The sequence below is a fragment of the Sturnira hondurensis genome, unplaced genomic scaffold, assembly GCF_014824575.4.
Source record: "Sturnira hondurensis isolate 20B ecotype Veracruz unplaced genomic scaffold, ASM1482457v3 Scaffold0024822, whole genome shotgun sequence".
NCBI classification, from domain to species: Eukaryota; Metazoa; Chordata; class Mammalia; order Chiroptera; family Phyllostomidae; genus Sturnira; species Sturnira hondurensis.
Window position 1 is genome coordinate 7,896,530 of NW_028097453.1, and position 21,230 is coordinate 7,917,759.

The 21,230-nt window shown below is 47.0% G+C and overlaps 1 protein-coding gene across 1 annotated transcript in view; it reads right to left on the reverse strand.

Moving 5' to 3' along the window:
• Positions 1–11,256: 11,256 nt before the first annotated feature.
• LOC118981940 (myomegalin) overlaps positions 11,257–21,230 on the reverse strand; it is a 35,142-nt gene continuing 25,168 nt past the window's right edge. The window contains exons 4-8 of the mRNA XM_037038814.1: positions 20,527–20,578; positions 19,494–19,681; positions 16,412–16,645; positions 12,764–12,895; positions 11,257–11,494 (exon numbers count right to left, since the gene is read on the reverse strand). Of these exons, the coding sequence (XP_036894709.1) occupies positions 11,481–11,494; positions 12,764–12,895; positions 16,412–16,645; positions 19,494–19,681; positions 20,527–20,578 (620 nt within the window). The 3' untranslated portion in view covers positions 11,257–11,480. The remainder of the gene's footprint in view (positions 11,495–12,763; positions 12,896–16,411; positions 16,646–19,493; positions 19,682–20,526; positions 20,579–21,230) is intronic.

Consider the following 21,230-nt stretch of genomic DNA (forward strand, 5'->3'; position numbering starts at 1 on the left):
TTGCGGTGGCCACTTTCCCTCACCGGGGAGTCATGCTGGCTGTTCAACAAACTGCAAGTCAGGTTTGACATCCACACCAAAAAGTCCCACCCTCTTCTGTGTGGGGGCTGCTTTCTGTTTTAATCTTTTTTTTTTTTAGTTTCAAACCACGTGTTTGTTTTCATAGAACACTTTATTTTTCTAAATCTGTTTTATTGATTATGCTATTACAGTTGTCCCATTATCCTCCCCTTTATTCCCCTCTGCCCTGCACACCCCTGCCCCCTGGTTCATGTCCATGGGTTACACATATAAGCTTTTTGGCTTCTCCAGTTCCTATACTATTCTTAACCTCCCCCTGTCTATTTTCTACCTACCATTTATGCTACTTATTCTCTGTCCCTCTTCCCCTTCCCACTCCCCTGCTGATAACCCTCCATGTGCTCTCCATTTCTGTGATTCTGTTCCTGTTCTAGTTGTTTGCTTAGTTGTTTGGGGTTTTTTTTAGGTTCAGTTTTTGATAGTTGTGAGTTTGTTGTCATTTGACTGTCTATAGTTTTTGATCTTCTTCTTTTCCTTAGATAAGTCCCTTTAACATTTCGTATAATAAGGGCTTGGTGATGATGGACTCCTTGAACTTGACCTTATCTGAGAAGCATTTATCTGTCCCTTCATTCTAAATGATAGCTTTGCTGGATAGAGCAATCTTGGATGTAGGTCCTTGCCTTTCATGACTTGGAATACTTCTTTCCAGCCCCTTCTTGCCTGTAAGGTCTCTTTTGAGAAATCAGCTGACAGTCTGATGGGAACTCCTTTGTAGGTAACTGTCTCCTTTTCTCTTGCTGCTTTTAAGAGGCTCTCCTTATCTTTAATCTCGGGTAATATAATTATGATGTGCCTTGGTGTGTGCTTCCTTGGGTCCAAATTGTTTGGGACTCTCTGAGATTCCTGGGCTTCCTGGAAGTCTATTTACTTTGCCAGATTGGGGAAGTTCTCCTTCATTATATTTTCAAATAAGTTTTCAATTTCTTGCTCTTGTTCTTCTCCTTCTGGCAGCCCTATGATTTGGATGTTGGAACATTTAAAGTTGTCCCAGAGGTTCCTAAGCCTCTCCTCATTTTTTTTGTATTCTTGTTTCTTCATTCTGTTCTGGTCAAATGTTTATTTCATCCTTTTGTTCCAAATTGTTGATTTTAGTTCTGGTTTTCTTCCCTTCACTGTTGGTTCCCCATACATTTCTCTTTATTTCACTTTGCATAGCTTTCACTTTTTCCTCTATTTTGCAACCACACTCAACCATTTTTGTGAGCATCCTGATTACCAGTGTTTTGAATTCTGCATCTGAGAGGTTGGTTATCTCTTCATTGTTTAGTTCATTTTTGGAGCTTTGATCTGTTCTTCAATTTGGGCCATATATATTTTTTTAATCTCAGGTGCCTCTTAAGGTCTAAGGAGCAGAGCTTAGGTATTCTCCAGGGCAGGGCAACTCCTGTCGCTATGTCGTGGCCCTATCTGTGGCTGGGGTGGGAGGTAGTCCAAAGGGGAACAATGCCGCTTGCTGGGCCCTCTGCCAGCTCTCAGTCACTTCTTCTGCTACCCCAAAGCAAATTGGGCCCTTCTGGTGCTGATTCCAAGTTGAGTGGGCTTTTGTACATTCTGGGACCCTGTGGGTCTGTCCGACGAACTCTCCTATGAGTCTGGGAGTTTCTCCCGCTGTAGCCTCAGCCCCCACAGGTTTTTTCCAGTCAAAGGTTTTGAGGCTTTATTTCCTTGCACTGGAACCCTGGGCTGCAGGATCTGTCTCACTCCCCAGCTGTTCCTTGCAGTATGTGGGACTGCCTGTTCCACCAGCTGCCACCTTGCATGGCTCACAAGCTGCTGCCTTGCCCGCGAGTCCTCTCCACCTGGCTGCCCGTCTCCACCCCTCTTACTGGTCTGAGTTTCTTCTTCTTACTGGTCTGAGTGAGTATTTCTTCTTTAACTCCTTGGTGGTTGGACTTCCACACAGTTTGATTTTCTGGCAGTTCTGGTTGTTTTTTTGTTTTTAAATTTGTTGTTGTCTTTTAGATTGTGTGAGGAGGCACCGACAGTGTATCTACCTATGCCTCCATCTTGGCTGGAAGTCCATGTTTTCATCTTTATATACATATTTTGTGCTTGTCACTTATAAATTTCACTCTAGTTCCACGGGGTATATTTTGAATTTGTCAAAGCCATTGAATTAGGTTTTGAGTGTTTCTTTGAGTACATGTAGTGACCACCTCGCTTGGAATGACTTGTAAACTAACTAGTGCTATTCTTTATGCCCAGAGCAGTTTTTATAGAACATTAATTGATAGTTTGTGTTGACCCAAAGCTATTGATTGGTGGTTGTAATCTCAGTCAGAGCATGGCAAAGATCAGGGTCGTGGGTCTATTGGGGTTGGTGGTGATCCATCACATTTCTGTGCAGTGGGACTTGGTGACACAGACTCTGAGGTTTTAAAGAGGGGTACAGACCGCAGAGAAAGTGATCTCCTGACACCTCCTTACTGCCTGTGTCTCACTGCCTCCCTGTTTTTGTGAGGCTGGAACTAGTCACACTTTCCTGGAATGTGTATGTCTTCCCTTCAGCTGCCTGAGATTTCCGGGCTGAGGGCCTACACGTGTGTGACTGTGGTCACCTCCATATGTGCCACTGAGCATTCAGGACAAAGTGAAGGAAGGAAGGACGAGACAAACTACCTAGAGTTGTCAACCTATGGTTAGACTGTGTGACAGTATTGATTTGTGAGATGTCTCAAAATTTTATGTGATTTCAGTCCTTTAAATGAACTGAAGCTAATATTTATGGCTCAGTGAGTGGTCTGTCCTTTAGAATGTTCTAAATGCACTTGAGAGAAATTGTGTTCTGCTCTTGTTGGTGGCGTGCTTTATACATGTCTATCAGGTTATGCTATTTAAGTCTTCTATTTCCTTGTTGATCTTCAGCCTCGTCATTCTATCCATTATTGAAAGTGTGGTATTGACGAACCAGCTATTATTGTTGAGTTTTCTATTTCTCCCTTTAAATCTGTCAGTTTTTGCTTCCTATATTTTGGGACTCTCTTAGATGCATATGTGTTTATAATTATTATATCTTCCTGATGGACTAAACCTTTTATCATTATAAAATATTCCTCTTTGTCTTTGACACATTTTGTTTTAAAGTCTCCGGTCTGTTTTGTCTGGGATCATCTGCTCAATCATGTTACATTACACGGCAGAAGGGATTTTGTGGGTGTAATTAATTTGACCTTAAAATGGGGAGATCACCCAGATAGACTGACCTAACCACACGAGCCCTTTCAACCCAGATCTGGAGGTCAGCGGACCAGGAAGTCAGAGAGACTCAAAGCACATCAGGAATTCAGTGCTGGCTCTAAAGATGGAGGGAGCCAGAGCAAAGAAACAAAGTCTTCAGTCCTACAGCTTCGTAATTAGTGTTACCTACAAACATAACCTGACATCCATTTGTCATATGTGCTGTGCAGATTCAGACAGACTCATCCTTCTCTTCTGCTTTGTCCTTGCCCGTTACTATGTCCGTCTGGGTTGGGTGACACAACCTGGTTTAGCCGTCCCCCTCTCTCCCACCTGCTGGGGCTCTCTGGAGCCAAGTGTCACTGCTGAGCAGGGCTGAGCCCAAGCAGCTGGTGTTCCTGGAAGCCACAGGCTCCTGATTCATCCAGACTCTGACCTTCACCCACCTGGGAGGCCAAACTGCCCTCCTTGAGCTTTCCATATATACGGATTATTACCTATAAGCCTTGCATTTCTCTGGTTCCCTAAGGCCATGGTTCCTAACATCTTTATCACTTTGGGGGTTTCTGGCAAACCCCAGAGCCATTCTCCTCCCTGGGGGTTCAGTCACTTCATGCCTACTGCATAGTGAGAAGCTACTAGGTAACCCCCGAGGCCCAGCATGCAAATCAGAGTTCAACAGTGACTTGCTGATTTTGTCTAGATCAGTCAGAGGTATGGGTGAATGTGCAAAGGATACAATTTCTAAATGTCCCACTTTCAAGGAATGTGCCAGAACTCACTTCCCATTTGGAAGACACAACCTGAGGGTGATGGTTGTGCCTCAGACCAAGCACTATCCCTCCAGAATCACAACCTGGCCCCAAGGTACACAAGCCAGACTGCTGAATATCTTTTACTCCAAAGTCACTACCAGGTTTCTGAAAATTCCTTCAGTTCACAGCAGCCTCCTGGTTGCTAGATGTCTGCGTAGACCAGGCTTGCCTGTACAATAATCAGTCCAGCAGGACTGCTGCATGCACACTGAAGGTTCCCCCAGGTAGTCTTCCGAGGCAGCAAATGAACTGTGGGAGAGTGAATGGCAAACACTACACTGGCCAGACATGAAGCCTGGGTACTCCAGATGAACCCACAGACACTGCCAGTGAGCCACCGATGTTCCGAAATCAAACTTGCTTGAATAGCTCAGAACACTCCCAGCAGTTCAGGTTCTGCAACCCCACACCTGGACTCGGTGACGCCCCAGCTCCCAACCACGCCGAGAGCCCTTCTGCTTTTGGAGCTCCTCCTGGAAAGAACTAACTGGGGAGAACTGCCACTGGGGTCCAGCTCCTTCTCAAGGCTACCAATTCCCAGCTCAGGTCTGGGATCCAAAGCTGTCCCTACACAAAGGCGTCCAGGCTTCAGTGGCCACTTTGAGACCTGACCCCTAAGAATTCCTCTAAGACCAAGCTGCATAAGATTTCCTCCAGGGAGCTTTATTAGAGGGATCTTCAGTCGCCTTCATCACAGCCACTAGCGAACTGATTTGAATGAATTTAGAGGCCAAAAAGATCAGGCACCTTAGAGTTCTCACTTGTTTTGGTCCCTGCTTCCTAATTTCTGAGCCCTGGCAGAGCATCTTGGTTCTTCCAGTATGAATCGTGTCTCAGAGCCACCACAGATGCAGCTCCCACTGCCTCAGGTCAATGCTGCTCCTGGAGACTGGGCCCTGCAGATCTCCTGTCACCTGACGGGGTCAGCCCAGCCCCACCGGCCACGCGAGAGGGGACTGCCGTTGGTCAGTTACCGCTTTGACCAGTGTGGTCCGGACGCCGCAGGTCCTGGGAGCCATGTTTTTCTCTTGCTTCTGTAGTTTTTGGAGAGGAAGCTGGGTTTTAGGACAACTGGTCAGCAGCCCAGATTTGTTCAACATCCTCGATTCTTGGAATTTCCCTGTTAATAAATATCACATATGCTCAGTTTTATTTAATTTCTCCAGAACACTTCCCACACTGAGTTCTCCATGCTTCTGCTCACATTTACTTTGATCACTCTCTAGGCGAACTTCATACCTGTCATCCTGGGCCTTCTCTTCCCTCCTCTTCTGTGTTAAATGTCCTGTTTTTAGGTTTTGTGCTTTTCTGTTCCTTGATTTTTGCTCTCATTTTACTGGACGCTAATAGCCCTAATACGCCTTCACACATGTTTGGCAGTTTGATTTTTGTATAAAATTCTAGCTTAATAGCAGTCTTCCAAGGGGAAAAAAAAGTGGTCTTCCCTGATCTTTTTTCTTGTTTAATGTTGTTTTAAGAGCTTTGATGACATTCTGAGATTTAATGCTTCACCCAAAGTCCCTTTCTCTCTCTCTCTAGAAGTCCTTCGAGTCTTTTCTTCATGCTCTGAGATTCTAACATGGTGTAGCCTTTCAATAAGGCAATGTAGTTCTGAAGTTGCAGAATATTTTCTCATAATGAATACTGGATAATTTCCTCTCCTTTCTTTTCTCAGGAAGTATGAAAAATGCTTTCTATTACATAGTGCTATATTACACCCACTTCACAGGAAGCCGTGTTTTTTATTCCATGAGAGATATATGTTTCACAGAAAGTATTACCAGATATCAAATTACAAGATATATACACACAGTCACACTCAGACTGAGAGGATACCAAAAGGACCCTATGGAAAAGCTATTTCTATCCCCACCTAGTCTATAATTTTCCAATGGTTAGTTGTAGGAATGTTAGCCAGTTTCAAAGGCCTGCTAAAAGAAAGAGAAGAATCATACTATATTTGGGAACTCAGTTTTTACACAGAAATAATTGAAGATCATTTCTCTTACACTCTTGAGTCTTTGGAATTAGCTAAGATTAGTAGATTTGGGCAGACAAGAGAAAATACTTTTCAAGAGGCGTCGAAGAAGTCTCTGTTTGCAGTTTGGGAGGCCTCATCTTTCGGTGCAAATCACGCTTAGACGATGAGCTGCCTCACTGGCTTTCTTGACGGTGAAAACTAATCTGAACCGCTGCCTTTAAGGACCGACACTACTAGGTGAGCCATAAAACACTGGGATTTGTCTGGCCCTGGGACTTCCACCTATGAGCAGAATTGGCAGGAGACAAAGTGCTTCCCTGACAAATCAACTCACTCAGCACCTCTGACCCTCAAACAGCAGCATGTCTGGACCTAACCCTTTGAGTCTTCTCGATTAAGGGTGGGGGAAGGGGAGGTTGAAAACTGTATCCTAGATTTTAATTAATTAATAAAATCTTATCTAGATATCCTAGACATCAGCCTTATCCTAGATATCCTAGGTATGATACATTTTCTTATATAAGCTACAAATACTTCCTTCAATTTTGTATTTTCCTTATAACTGGGTACCCAGATTTTTATGGGTATATACTCATTTTTCATTTTCCATTTTATACAGTGAATAGTTTCCAAGAGCACAGGTTCCCCCGCCCCCCGCCCCCGCCCCCGCCCAACTGGCTGACTCTGGTTTTATTTGGTTTGCCACCAGGGGTCACTGTGCTGTTCTTGCTTTGCACACATAAGCATGTCTTCTGCCTAGAGTTCAGTTTCATCTCAAGCATAAACATCTTCAGCTTTAAGAAGAGCGGTGAGCCTCTGGGCCTGGAGACCCCGCTTACAGCCAGCAGGAATGGTCTTGTAACCACAGCCTCCCAGAATATCTGTTGTCACAGAGTCCTGTTCCCGGCAGGCCGCCACAGGCTCGGGGCGGCAGAAAGAGCCTCGGCATTATTTTTGACAAAGGCATTTCTTCCATAGTTGTGGGCTAGTTCTTTAACCCTTTTGAAATTCAGCTGGCTTGAGGGTGTTGTAATTACAAATATGCTGCAGCCATCACTGTCGCACACGCAACTGCGGGGTTTCTATGATGTAGAGAACGGGACGTGCGCTTGCTACACTATCCTAGTTAGATGCTTTTCGTTTAAGTAAATCTTGAAAATTTGCTTTCCATGGAAGTGGTAACAAATTATATTATATTTTCAACCTATCAATGTCCCTTTCTTTACCTACTTGCTGGCCCGTCCATCTTTCCACACATCTATCTATGGTTTTCCAATAAAGGGGGCGGAGGCCTCCTGGCTTCACTAAGGGGAAGGTACCGTGAAAGGACATTGTGACCATCCCAGAGAGAGTCTATTGCATGTGTTGGACAGCTTAACTCTCAACAAATTGTACCTCGTGCTTCAAGTGTGCTGGGTAAGCTGTAGCGCTCACCTAGAGAACCTTGCAGCTTTCGGGCACAGCCCCTCCCTTCTGAAATATTACCCATTTTTCCCAAGAAGACATGACCACCTCTGCCTTTGCGTCCTCAGCGTACCCTTGACACTTTTTACCACGAGGCCTATCCACGGTACTTCCTTGCTTTCTGAATTCCTATGTCTCCACTGGTGTGAGAACTCCTCAAAGGCTGAGGCCCTTCCTTGAAATGCCTTTGTTTCAATTTAGTGGCTTTGTTCTGCTCTCTGAATGTTGTATGCTCACGAATGTATTGCAGGTGACCGTAAGCGAATGAAGGGTGATCAACACAGCACGTTTATGCATGGCTATGGCCTTCGTGTGTTCCTGATGCACAGACTCCCCTGTGGCTGGGGGGCGGGGTCAGGAGAGAGGGGAAGCTGTATCTGGGACAAAGCAGAGTTCATAGTGCACGCAGCACAAAGAGGTGGAAGGGGCTGGCAGGATGACAGCAATGTTATTCCAGACTCTGCAAGAAGCAAATGCTGAGTAAATATACACAGACTTTATTAGGGGAAATGCCTGTGTAAAAGGAACTAGGAAGGTACTTAGGGTGGATGGGAGAGTCTTCATGCTATGAAGCAAATCTGACTCCAAGCAAGGAAGAGAGGAAGAGAAGGCTGGGTGGAAGTGTCCAAGACTGCCTGCCACGATGTCTAAATCCATCAAAGCCCTTGTGAAGTCACTGCGCCAATTCAGCCAACAAAGAGTCCTGTGTCTCCCAGGAAAGGGTCTGTCTTAGCATCCCCGCTGTGGGCTGCTATTGGCAAGGAGCAGCCCGTGGGAGCTGTGGCCTCAGAGACAGATTTTAAAGCGCAGCAGCTGGGGTGCTCAGCCAGTTGAGCTACACCGATTAGGAAGGTCTGCAAGGCAAATTCTCACGGCCATCACCAGAGCCAAACCCAGAACAGATGTAAGGGTATCGGCTATTGGCAAGTGTGGGGAATAGAGGAAAGAGCAATGGTAGAATTGTTGTTTCTCCTTCCAGTTCTGTGAAAGCTCATGTCACTCCACCTTTTTTTCTTTACCTTTAGTCTGAGCTATAAGTGGCAACAAGAAATTAAGTGGACCCAAGAGCCACAGATGTGATTTCCTCTGCGCCCTGGGCTGATCTCATGAGAGGAGCCACCTTGTCGATAGTACCTTGGTTAAAACTATCCTGTTTCTGATGAGTATGGTCTCATTTCCTGCTCAAGGCTGATTGGTAGGTGAGCACGCACAACGGTGACTGAGACAGAGGGCTGGCTTCTCATGTGGAAGGCAAGGAGGGCAGAAAGACAGCATAGAGGGAAAGCATAGCCAAACACTACTACACTGAAACAATGGAAGTTAAATGTGTAAGCAGATTGGATTGTGGAGGGCAGTATTCGAAGGCAGGCGAGATTGGTTCGATAAGAAATACCGAGAGAGTAAGAGAACGTCCTCCTCAGAAAGCAAGAAAGAGTGAGTTCAGAGGGATTGGAGAAGGACAAAAACTGGTGCACCTCAAATGGAATAATAAATCACCCCAAAATAGAAGAGATCTGACATATAAAGAATATATTCAATGCCTGGCCATTATTCAGTGATTGCTATGTTGCTGGGCATTCTGTAAGCCATCTTGGTGCTCCCCACAGCCACGTGAGGTCGACTGTATGATTATGGTGTTACGGATTAGGCGTTTGAGAGTGGCTTAAATACCTGAGCACCTATATTTGCCTAAAGCAAAAAACAAAACAAAAAAAGAAGTGGCAAACCGGGAACCTACTGCAGGGTGGGGACATGCAGCTGTAACTAATACAGTAATGGCCCATGACGCCTCTTTGAGTCTTTGGGGCCAGGTGATTTTGTGATGTCAGCATCTGTCATTCTTTTAGGAAAGTGATATAAAGCACAGCTTTTATATCACAAGACCATCCAATGAGGACTGAGATGGTATCCCAGAACAAAATATGCTGGAGCCTATCCATGTAGGCACCACTTCTCTTGCCCGAGGCACTTCCGGCTCGTGAAACGGGGACCACTGCATTTGGAGCGTTTATCCAGATGCTGGGTGTCCAAGTTCTGTTCCTTCTGGAAATACAAGTTCTGTCGCTCCTCCTTCCAGTTCTATGGAAGCTCCTGTTACTCTGCCTGCTTTTGCTCCCCCTGCGGTTTGAGCTCTTGAAACTGGGATGGAGAGGACAGCAGGGCCTCCTCGGGAATCTCATCTCCTTGGACTGCTCTGATGAGTCCGTGCTGGGAAGGCGATACAGGGAGAGGGGACTGGAGTTCTCCACACTGCAGGACTGTCTGCTGGCAGGTGAGCCCCATCACACCCCCCCTGACATCAAGATCTCAGGCAACAGTGGAGGAAAAGCTCACGATTGGTGTCCTGCCCACTCGGGCTATGTATCTGCCCCTGGGGTGACCTGCACTTATCTGGGTTCAGTGAAATAAGAGTGGTGTCCAAATTCCAGGAGCTGAGCTCAGTACCCAGGCATCAGGGGCTCATGTGCCTGGTATGGCTGTGGGTGGTTGGCAAGGCTTCAGAGAGCTGTTGAGGCGGTGTGTGGACACTCTTGTGATTACCAACTGATAAAGGCAGCATCCACTCAAGACGTGTACAAACCCTGCAACAAAACGTTTAAAAGACCAAGCCACGCATGTCGACCAAAGAATCACAAAACCAGATTGTGCCTAAGGGACCTACTTCAGGAAGCTCTCTCCTTTCAGGGTTTTCCTCTCAGACATTCTTCATGAGGGGACATCTGTCCCAGCCTTGAATACCCCCAAGGACAGAGCGCTCTTTCCGTAAGGAGGCACGCGACTTCTGTCACGGGTCAGTCAGGCCAGTTGGCAGAAATCGCTCTCGTCATGAAGTCTGCCTAGGCCTTTGTGTCCTTATCATCCATGGGCGTTCATTCTGCCCTCCAACCCCACAGAATTTAATTCCGGTTCCACAGGACAACCGTTCCGATATTTAATGACACTATATTAATAGACAGTCTTTTCTTCTCAGGTGCTTTTTTTTCATTAAATACTCCTTCAAAACACTCTGAAAACTAGCAAAACTATGTCTTTCCGAAAAGAAGTGGCATCCAGAAGTTGTCTTACAGCCAAGTCATGCCATGGCCGCTGACACATGGGCCTAATTTTTGCACTTGGCTCAGCTCTCTGGGCAGCTCCTCGGACCTGCTGATTCGTGAATGTGGCTTAACTTGCTCAGGGTGAACCTATTCTGGCTCCCAGTGCCCACCTTTTCTCTGTACTCACACACTATCTAATTAATGTCAATCCAGCCTTAGTTTTCAAAAGATCAAAAAAAATGTACTCTTCTCTACACATTAAAATGTATTACTTTCATTATTTTGAAAAACTAACAATTGCTATTTTCCAGCCTCGAGACAACTCTGTGGTAGTCATGACTTTGAGAAGCAGGTTCTGTCATTCTCTTGAATGGAGTTTGCCTGGGTCTGGGAAATTGTCTTCACTTAAAACATTCAGATTTTATCCTCCTATCTTTTCACATGTGATAGTTTTCATGTTCTCACCAGGAATGTAGTGGGGGCCAGGGAGTCCCACAGCCCCACCCTTGATGGCTAAAGGCCCCAGGAGTGGCCTTTCTAGTCTATTCTCCTGAAACAGGGGTAGATCATGGAGAAGACTCATTTTTTCCCCTTTAACCTTTTCTATGAATTTTAGGCCATTCTGGGTCTTACTCTTTCCTACAGAAATTTTACTCTTCATAGGCATTCAATAAATATATGTAAACATTAATTTTTAAATAACAATTTATTAATTTGGTCCATTCACTTCAAGGTCATGTCTGATGCTTCCAAGTCCACAGCCAAGAATGCTGTTGGAAGGGGGCTGGACATGTTCCGAAGAACATTCCTCTAGGCCCTGCAGGCATCGCCATGTCACAAGAGGTCCTGACCCAGAGCTGCATGAAGGACCCTTCCACAAAGACCCTGAGTGCATGAGTGAGGGAGCCATCTGGATGGAGCTCACTGGGCAGCGCCTAGGGCGGGAGAGACAGAGCCGCGGTGAAAGCTGGGGGGACTTGGGGACTCTCTTCACTGACTGCTCCAAACGGAGACTGACATTCCTTCCCCACTGGATTCACACCCAGCTGGAAGTAGGAAAAGCGGGAACAGAGACACCAAGCTGGAAACCAGCTCACAGCCAGTGAGTCTCTGGTTATCTGCGAAGATTGGGCAACGTGAATTCTCAGACCTGCTCACACCTAGAGCCTGGAGTCTACGGACATGTTGGTGGGATCTCATAAGAAGCAGCCTTGTTTAGATTGAGTATAACTATTACAATTTGGGCTGCGTGGGTCTGGGCAATTTTATACTCTCCATCCTCTTCTCTTTGCTTCTCCAAATGGTATTGCTGTGGAAAGGAGGGGTATGGAAGCGACCAGGCTTGGGTGTTGCCCTCTGTGAGCCCGACAACTCCACTTAGCTTCTGAGAAGGCCCCCCCTTCTCCTGTGCAGAGCGAAAGCATGGACTCCACGTTCCACCCGTGGAAGCCAGAGGTGGACACTGTTGCAGTGAATAAAAACAACCCACACAAGTCACACATTTGGGTAACAGATCCTTTCAAAGACCCACTTTCCTGCACACGCCAAAGTTTCAGTCCCAGCCAAGCAGAAAACCCAGGGGCCTTGCGCACTGGGACAACAGAGTGATGTGACTAAGGCGCACCACAGTGGGCCACACACCCACACGCAATGGCTGCGGCTGGGGAGCAGAGCCTTCCCCCGCTATGGTTGTTGCTGTATTAGTGTAGGGGACCTGATCATCATTCTTCTGATAAGGAAGGAGGGGTGTGGAAGGACTGGTCTCTAAGTGATTAGAGCCTCAGGGTGCAGAATGCGGGAACACAGGCTATTCACATGGGGGATGTGGCAGGGGTGTCTGGCATGTGGCTGTGGCCTGAAGGTGAGAAATGCTTCTCCTTCTGCCAATGTGGACACCATGGAAGTCCTGGTTCTACCATCTGCCCGTCAGGATACAAGCGCAGGAGCAGCACCAGGCAGTATAAGGAGTTACAAGAATGGGTATCATATCAGGCAGCCCTGAGAATAGGACCTGGCACAGAGTGGGGCAAGCTACTGAGTGTCTTCATTTATAAAATGGTGACAATTGTGCCTGCTTCCCACTCTGGGCTGATTGTGAGGAACAGTGGAGTGGTACACACCAATGTGCCTGACAACTGCAAACCTATACGACCTTTTGAAACTCCCTACACGTGGACAGAGCCAGAGGGTTTGGGCCTTCCTACCTTTTCCTTGGTCCAGATTGCTGAGTGCATGTTCCAGTCTCTCCTGCAGGCGGTCATTGGTGCAGACAGAGTCCTCCAGACGCTGGCGCAGGCTCTGGATTTCAACAAGGTTCTTTTCCAGCAGGTCAGTCCCTGTTGAAGACCACCAAGACATGGAGAGGAAGAAGATGGCTGATCACTCATAGGCAGGTGTGGGGCCTGCCCAGGGGTTCTCTACAAGATCCCTACCCACCTCTATACTTGTGTCAACTTCCTCCACTCACCTGGGTACCCAGAAAGCACCAGGAAACTTTGTTTAAAGAACACCTGGGCTTTTGATCACAAGATGGTCCTCTGTAAGGGTCTCCTCCCAGGCAGAGACTGAGGACATCTCAGGGAAATGGACACCAGGCTGGAGACCAGGGTGAGAAACTGCTAAAGGCCTCAAGGTAAAACTGGCGTCACAATTATAAAGTTTATCTACCTTCTTTGGTAACAATCTGGAGGCCTTCCTCCCTATCTTATATCTTTCCTCCCTGTTGACCCATTACCTTTAACATCCACCCACTCACAGAAAGGCTAAGGTAAATGCATGTGAAATTGGATCAGGCTGCGAGTAATGAGTGATAATTAATGTTCTCCTCCTCCTAGAAAAAGTTTCTGTTCCGCTTCATTTTTTTTAGTTCAATTATTGATAGATATGTATTTACTGCCATTTTATTCATATTTTTTTCTTTTTTCCCTTCTTCTTCTGAGAAAACCTATTAACATTTCATATAATACTGGTTTGGTGGTCATGAGCCCCATTAGCTTTTTCTTGTCTGGGAAGTTCTTTATAAGTCCTTTGATTCTAAATGATAGCTTTATTGGGCAGAGTAATCCTTGCTTTTCATGACTTTGAATATTTCTTGCCAATCCCTTCTGGACTGCTAAGTTTTTGTCATGAAATCAGCTGACAGTCTTATGGGAGCTCCCTTGTAGGTAACTAACTGCTTTTCTCTTGTTGCTTTTAAGATTCTTTTTCTTTAATATTTTGCATCTTAATTATGATGTGTCTTGGTGTGGGCCTCTTTTGGTTTTATCTTGTTTGGGACTCTCTGCACTTCCTAAACTTGTATGTCAATTTCCTTCACCAGCTAATGGAAGTTTTCTGTCATCATTTTTTCAATTAGGTTTTTAATTTCTTGATCTTTCTTCTCTTTCTGGCACTTTGATGTGAATGTTGGTATGCTTGAAGTGTCCTGAGGCTCCTTACACTTTCATCATGTTTTTGTTTTTTGGTTTTTTTTGCTGTTCCAATTGAGTGGGTTTTTTTTTTTTTTGCTTCCTTATATTCCAAATCACTGTTTTCTCAGCTTCATTTACTCTGTTGATTCCCTGTATAAATTCATTTCAGTTAGTGTATCCTTCACTTCTGACTGGTTCTTTTCTATAGTTTCAATGTTCCTTTTTATGCTGTTGAAGTTCTAAGTTCATCAACTCTTGCCCAAAGTTCATTGAGCATCCTTATAACCAGTGTCTTTGAACTCTGCATCTAGTAGATTGCCTGTCTCCCTTTTGCTTAGTTTTTTTTTCTAGAGTTTTGTTCTGTTTTCATTTGGAACATGTTTCTTTGTCTCTTCATTTTGGCAGCCTCTCTCTGTTTGTTTCTATGTATCAGGTAGAGATACTATGTCTCCCAGGCTTGGAAGATTAGCCTAATGTAGTAGGTGTACTGTAGGGTCCACTGGCACAGCCTCCCCATTCACCCAAACTGGGCACTCCAGGTGTCCCCCCCTATTGGGGCTGTGTACACCCTCCGGTTGTAGTTGAGCCTTAATTGCTTTTGGCACATCACACAGAGGGATATAGCCCCACAGGTTGATCAACTGTAAAGGGCTAGCTGTGACGACTATGGAGGATCACCCCATGGAGCAGAACTTACATTAAGGGGGTTCTAGTGCCCCCCTGAATCTGTTGCTTCAGTGTGTTGCTGAAGCTGGAGTTGGTCAGGTAATGCTTTAACATGGTCTGAAGTTGTCCATCAGGTGCACTGGGTCTGGAGCCTCCCCAGAGGTGCAGGACAAGGTCAGCCAAAGTCTGTGTTCTGCCTGGGCCCACCAGCATGAGCTACAAAGCAATGTGCAGATGGCCACCACTGGTGCTGGCCTTGGAGGTGCCCAGGCAAGGCCAAGCTGTGAACCAAGGCCAGCTGTGGCTAGTTCTGGGGCTGGGACAACGTAGCCAGAGGTATTGGGCACACTGAGGCCAGATGCTGCTTGTTTGAGGGATTTTAGCAAAGTCTGGAGCATGAGCCAAGATGGAACATTCTCAAGGAAAAGCCACTGGAAAAACTTTGGGTGGGCCCAAAAGTTTGTGGAACGGGGTTTCAGGGAATCACAGCCAGGGGGATACAGACTCAGATACAGTGCCTGCCTGCCAGCTCTGTAAGGGAAGGGCTCAGAAAAGGAACAATGGGCTCTGCCAGCATTTCTGTTGGGGAGAAAGCTGCCCCTCCAGCTCTTGCTCTGATGCTAGACACTTCAGTTCTTCCCTGTATACCTCTGGCATCTTTCAAGCTGCTATCCCAGCTCTGGAATTCAGAGTGAGCCTGAGTAAGTGTGTGTGCAGGTCCTTTAAGAAGAACTGCCTGGAACTCCAGAAGTTCTCTGTCTCTATCAACCACAACCCCCACTGGTTTTTACACCTAGAAATTATGGGACTCTTCCCAGCCCTGAAACCCCAGGATGGGGGGCCTGGTGTGGGGCTGGGACCCCTACTCTTCAGGGGGTACCTCTGCAGCCAAGATACCCTTCCAATTTTTATCCACCACACATGGGTGTGGGACCAGCTTGTTCGGCATCTCTGCTCCTCCTACCACTCTCGATGTGGGTTCTTCTTTATATTCTTAGTTATAGGACTTCTGTTCAGCTAGATTTCAAACCGTTCTGAATGATGGTTGTTCTATAGTTTAGTTGTATTTCTGATGTGGTTCTGGGAGGAGGAGAATACTGAATTCTTACCCACCCTGCTATCTTTCCCAGAATAATCTGTGAGAATTTTAAATGATTTATTGTTATACTATCTGGGTTCCAGAAACTGAACTGCTCCAAGACATTTCTCTACATGGCTGCACCCTTTGGCCCTGAGTGCCAGGATCACTGACTCCAAACCTAATGGCAAAGTTGGAGAGGCAGGACTGACTTATAACTGTACACAAAGGGAGTGAGTGAGTGTGTGTGTGTGTGTGTGTGTGTAAACAGTCTCCAATCCTATAATAGCTCTTGACCTGAGGAAGACCTTCCCATGGAAGTCTGAGCTTGGAATTCGAGAACAGTCTAAATTTAGGTTGCAGTCATTCTAAGTAGTTTGTAGTCAGAGGGAAGGGAGCACATGAATGTGGGACAACTCATCCTTTCTTCAGAGAGCCTCGGAATGCCCCTGACTTCCAGTAGTCTCCTGCCCAGAGTGAGTCCCTAGGTAAGGGACACGGGAGAGGCACTTGGAAAGGCCCAGCACTGAGGTGGAATCTCATTCGCTGGCTAACCCATGGGATGTTGCCCCTTCATTTCCTCACCCACTTCTGTGAGCCAAGACCTAACAGAGGGATGGAAAATCCTCTGGCCAGGAAATAAAGGTGCCATTCCTGTCAGTGGGCTCTATGTCACCAACTGCTCCTTTGTGTTGTACCCGAGGCGGTGGAGCTGGGCTGGTAGAAGGAGGAGGAAGAGGACAGGTGCCCGGACGCATTCATTTTCTGAGGCCTCATCTCGTCTCCCGGGCTGCTGCACCCATGGTGCCCAGGCTCTGGTGTCCTGCTCAGCTGTCTGGTGCCACTCGGAGCACAGAAGGGCTGCGCAGATCCGGCCCCTGAAGGGCTGCTGGGCGATGGAGCTGGATCAGCAGGAGTGGCCAGGCTGTCATCTGGCCAGAAAGAAACATAAGTGAGGAAAAATGGGGAAGTCAGAAATGAGGACATTGTTTAAAGATGCTTACACTGGGCTGCAATGTCCTCCAAAAATCCATGTACGCCTAGAACCCTGGATGTGACCGTATTCAAAAATAGGGCTTTTGCAGATGTAATTAGCTATGAGGAGATGATAATGGGTTAAGATAGACCCCAAATTCCATTATGAGAAGAGGAAGAGACAAAGAGACACATGGGGGAAGAACCATGTGACAATGGAGGCAGAGATTGGAGTGGCACAACGACAAGCCAAGGAATGTCCCCGGCAACCACCAGGAGCTAGGAGGAGGCACGGAGGAGGGGAGTGGACCTGCTGACACCTTAATTTCGATGCCTTGCCTCCAGAACTGTGAGAGAACACTTTTCTGTTGTTTTAAGACACCAAGATTTGATACTTTGTTATGGCAATTTTGGGAAACTAATAGAGTAATTCATGGACAGAAGTCTATAAAGTGGATGTCAGCTATCCCAAGCCTACTGTTGAATGTCAATTAGAAACTCATTTCCCAAGGACTGCACATTTCATCCCAATGTTACAGTCACTTGCTGACCCATGACATCAGTGAGTAGTGGTTAGGTGTAGTATCAAGAATCAAAGTACACACACATAAAGTACAGGGGCCCCCCTCCTCGCTCCCTCTAACATTCTCAGTGCCAGAATGATCCCAGGGAGGAACTTGGGAAATGACTCCTCCAACAGCAGGACCCATTGCCAATCTTAGGAACAAAAAGAGTAAGAGAATGAAGCATTTGCTGGTCCATAACCAGGTGGTCTATTCACCCAACAGTCTGTGCCCTTGCCAGCAGCATACCAGCTTCATGGGTTGCTCTGGACTGGAGGTGTTAGAGGAGGAAGAGGAAGGGAAAATGGCCTCCATTTCCAGCCAAGGTGCAGGAAATCTAGACAGGGCGACTCACTTCTGGGGACCCCCCCTCCTCCTGCCTGAGCTGCTCTGGACCCCTACAGAGGCTACGGGCTGTCTGAGCAAGGCAGGTGGCAATTCGGACCCACCAGAATGGCTCATGAGATTGCAAAAATAATTCATAAACGTAGTTCAGATGATCCAGCTCCTGTCCAAAGAATGACTGCAGTACTTCTGTGTGGGGGATTGTAGAACCACAAAATATATGCATCTTACAACTCAGTAATGCCATGAAAACATGGCCATGTCCTTTGCTGTCTCCCTTTGAGGAAAAAAAAACCCAACAGGGCGGTAGGACCATGATTCTGAGAAAAGTTTAACAGTCTGCCTCTGTTCAAGGATTATTGTCAAGGGCTGTAAAGTAGACGTGTTTCTCCCAAGGCAGGCAGGAGTGAGGTCCTTGTTTCACCTCAACCACGTCAAGTTCCTCTAGGGAACTGCACACTTAAATCAGTACCCAGTGGGTCACTCCTCCCCCAGCTTATGTAAGACCAGCTGCCAATTAATAATAAGCCACTGCCCTCTAAGATGATCTTGACAGCAAATGGGAAAAAGGAGGGCTTCCCTCTCCCTCAGGGAAGACAGAGGCAGCAAGAAACAAGGCAGATGCTCTCCAGTACCTCCCCAGAGGCCACATCTGCAGTGTGCGGCAGGGGTTGCGGGCGAGGGGAAGGTGTGCTTGCCCTCCTCCTGCTGTCTCTCAGGGCAGTGCTGAGGTTGAACCGAGCAACCCTGGGCAGTGGAGTTCAAGGATGCACACACAACTCCCTTGGGCCCCTTGGAAGAGCTCATGGGCATACAAAGGGCAGTCCATCTGCTTATGAATTCTTGGGTGGAAGGGCAGTGTGTGCAGGGTCTTGTCTCATTTGCAGAGGCCAGGCCTTTGGGCTGAGCTCGGGGGCAGGAAGAGCAGACTGGCAAAACATTGGCTGCAGAAACCCAGCAGAAGAGTGTATGAGGTATTCCGTCCCTGCTTGGTCCCTGCCAGCCCAAGCGGCGGCACAGTGGACCGCCCAAGCCTCCGAGTCAGGCAGGCTCGCGGTGCATGTCATCCTTGCTGGTACCTCTGGTCAGTCCCCTGACTCCACTGAGCTTCACTGCCCTCAGCTGTGCTAGCAAGTCAGGACACTAACACCCGCTGGAGAGGATCACAATACTGATTAAACGAAGCACCAGTGGTCAACAATGTGAGCATAACAGGTGCTTGATAAATGTATATTTTCTGTCTTTCCTTGGCTGCTAGAATCCTGGGGGAAACACTGTACTGCTTTGTTCCTCAGGGTAAAATGAGAAACAGGAATAGTACCAGGTCAAAGTGCACGATGGCTCATCAATTGCCTAAAATACTTTAGAAAAAAAAGAAAATTATATATATTTTTTAAAAATCAGCTATAGCCAGGAACCGAGGATGGTTTCTCAGTGTTATTCACATCAGGATTTGACTCATACAGTTGCCTAAAAAAATTTGAATGCTTTTCTTAGGAGGGAAGTTAAAGTGCTGATTTTAAACTTACTCTCCTCCTCCTGTCCCCACCAAGGCTATACAAGTGTCCTCTGGGATGGGGAGGGGACATGCTGGTGATGGATTCAGTCTAAACCTGAGACATGTCCCAGCGACTAATGGTTTAGGGGATATTATAGCCAAATTATTAGAATGATGGATGGAATCTGTAAGTGCACAAATAACAAAGAATATTTAGTGATGAGCAGAAAATAGAAATTGTGGCTGTTTACCCCAGGGTTCCAAGATCAGAGACCCGATGTTAGTGACGCTTGGCCTTGAGTCCCAGACCTGTGCTCAACTAGGTCCATCGTGGATCCGCAGGGTTTGGTCTGGATGATGAGTGAGTGCCAGGAAAGTGGAGGCTGTCTTGGTACTTACTGGCCATATTCACCGTGGGATGCACTTCCTGCTCCTCGGGCCGTGGGGAGGCGCAGCCGGGGTAGCAATGGGCAGGCCGCTGTGCACAGCTGCTGGAGTGGATCTGGAACAGAGTCCAGGGCGGGGCATCCCGCCTGGTCTCTAGGACTTCCGTCCCTCCGCCCATCTTATTCATCTTCCTTAAGATACTAGAGGGGGAAGAAAAAGAAGAGAAAATACTGGTCACCTGAATGCTACAGATGTACTGATTTGGGGACTCACAAAAGAGGCCCCAGATGTCAAGGAGACATTTTCTTTAGAGAGAAAGCCAAACAGTTCCTTGGTATTTGGGGGTAGACGGGGGTGGGGGGGAAGTGGGGGAACCAGAGGAGAACCACCGTAAACAGGTGCTTTGGCCACAAACACCCTGACCAAGAGAGAAGAACCATGGGGCCCTTTAAATAGCACTCATGTCTTTTCACAGGACACCCAGAGGCCGTGAGAACTCAATGCGCTCAGTGAACATAATCCATTTCATAGTATTTGCAGTGGCCCATTTCAAACTGCTTCCTGCGGCAATGCAGACTCCCAGATGTTTGGTACTTTCTAGACTTCCTCCCCTAAGTATACTCCTATAGTATTAATTTTTTTGCAAGAAAAATGTGTAGCTATTTAACATCTCCCAGCATCCCTTGGGTCAGCCTTAAAAAACCCCGATGTAATCTCACTCTGGTCTTCAAAAGGCTAGGGGAAGCCAGAGGTCATCCAAGGGGGACCAGAGACCCCTAAGACTGGGTAGTTAGGTTACAGCAGCCCCATATGACTAAGTTGGTAAGTTAATATGAGAATGGGAACCAACAGAACGATAAAGTTAACAAAATAGGCAACGAGACTAAGGATACACAACGGTTCGATGGCATCACCAGCCGTTTGCTTCTGTGCGGGGTGTGAGAGCTCCCACCCTCCTGCCCTCCGGCCCTCCTGCCCTCCTCGGCCCTGCTCTGGATCCCTCACCAGGCCACATCCCACACAGACCCTGAAAACACAGAGTTACCTGAGAGTCCGAAGCATCTGTCCCCTCTGATTCTTCTTATTTATATAGTCATCTGAAAACCAAATTCCCAAAAGGGTCAGTCACGACGTAAGCAGGTGTCAGTTCCTGGACTACAAACAAAGGCAGGCTTCTCTCTGGGATCAGAGACGTGGCTGCGTGTCGCTTGAGCCCAGGATACTCTGAATTTTCTCGGGAGACCAGGGGTTGAGTCTTCAGACAACTTGTCTGGCACAGGCCTTCCTGAGCCCACAGCAAGGCCATAATCTACTTGCGCTGCCCTGCATCAGAGTACAACCTAACAATGTCTCCTTTCCCATAGATTATGGGACACTGGTCCAGCTGGGCTCTGAGCCGCTCCAGCCAGAGCCTCCAAGTCCTGCCACAGGGCTGGTTCCCAGTCTCGAGTCTGTGTGTCCTGTCACAGCTTTCGTGGAGAAACTGCCCCTGTCTGTTCAGAGGTGACAGACGTCCCCGTCCCACCTCTCTGACTTCACCACCAGGAGCACACACAGCGGCCTCAAGTCCGCTCTTGCCATGTGCCCTCAGGTGTTCTAGAAAATGTCCTAAGTAAAAAGCTCCGGAACAGTATTTAATTGATGTTCCCAACACCAGGTACCAGTACATACAGTGTAAACCACGCCCAATCAGCGTGACCCTTTCATCACTTTTTTGTAGTGCACTTATTAATATTGCACATTTGGTTC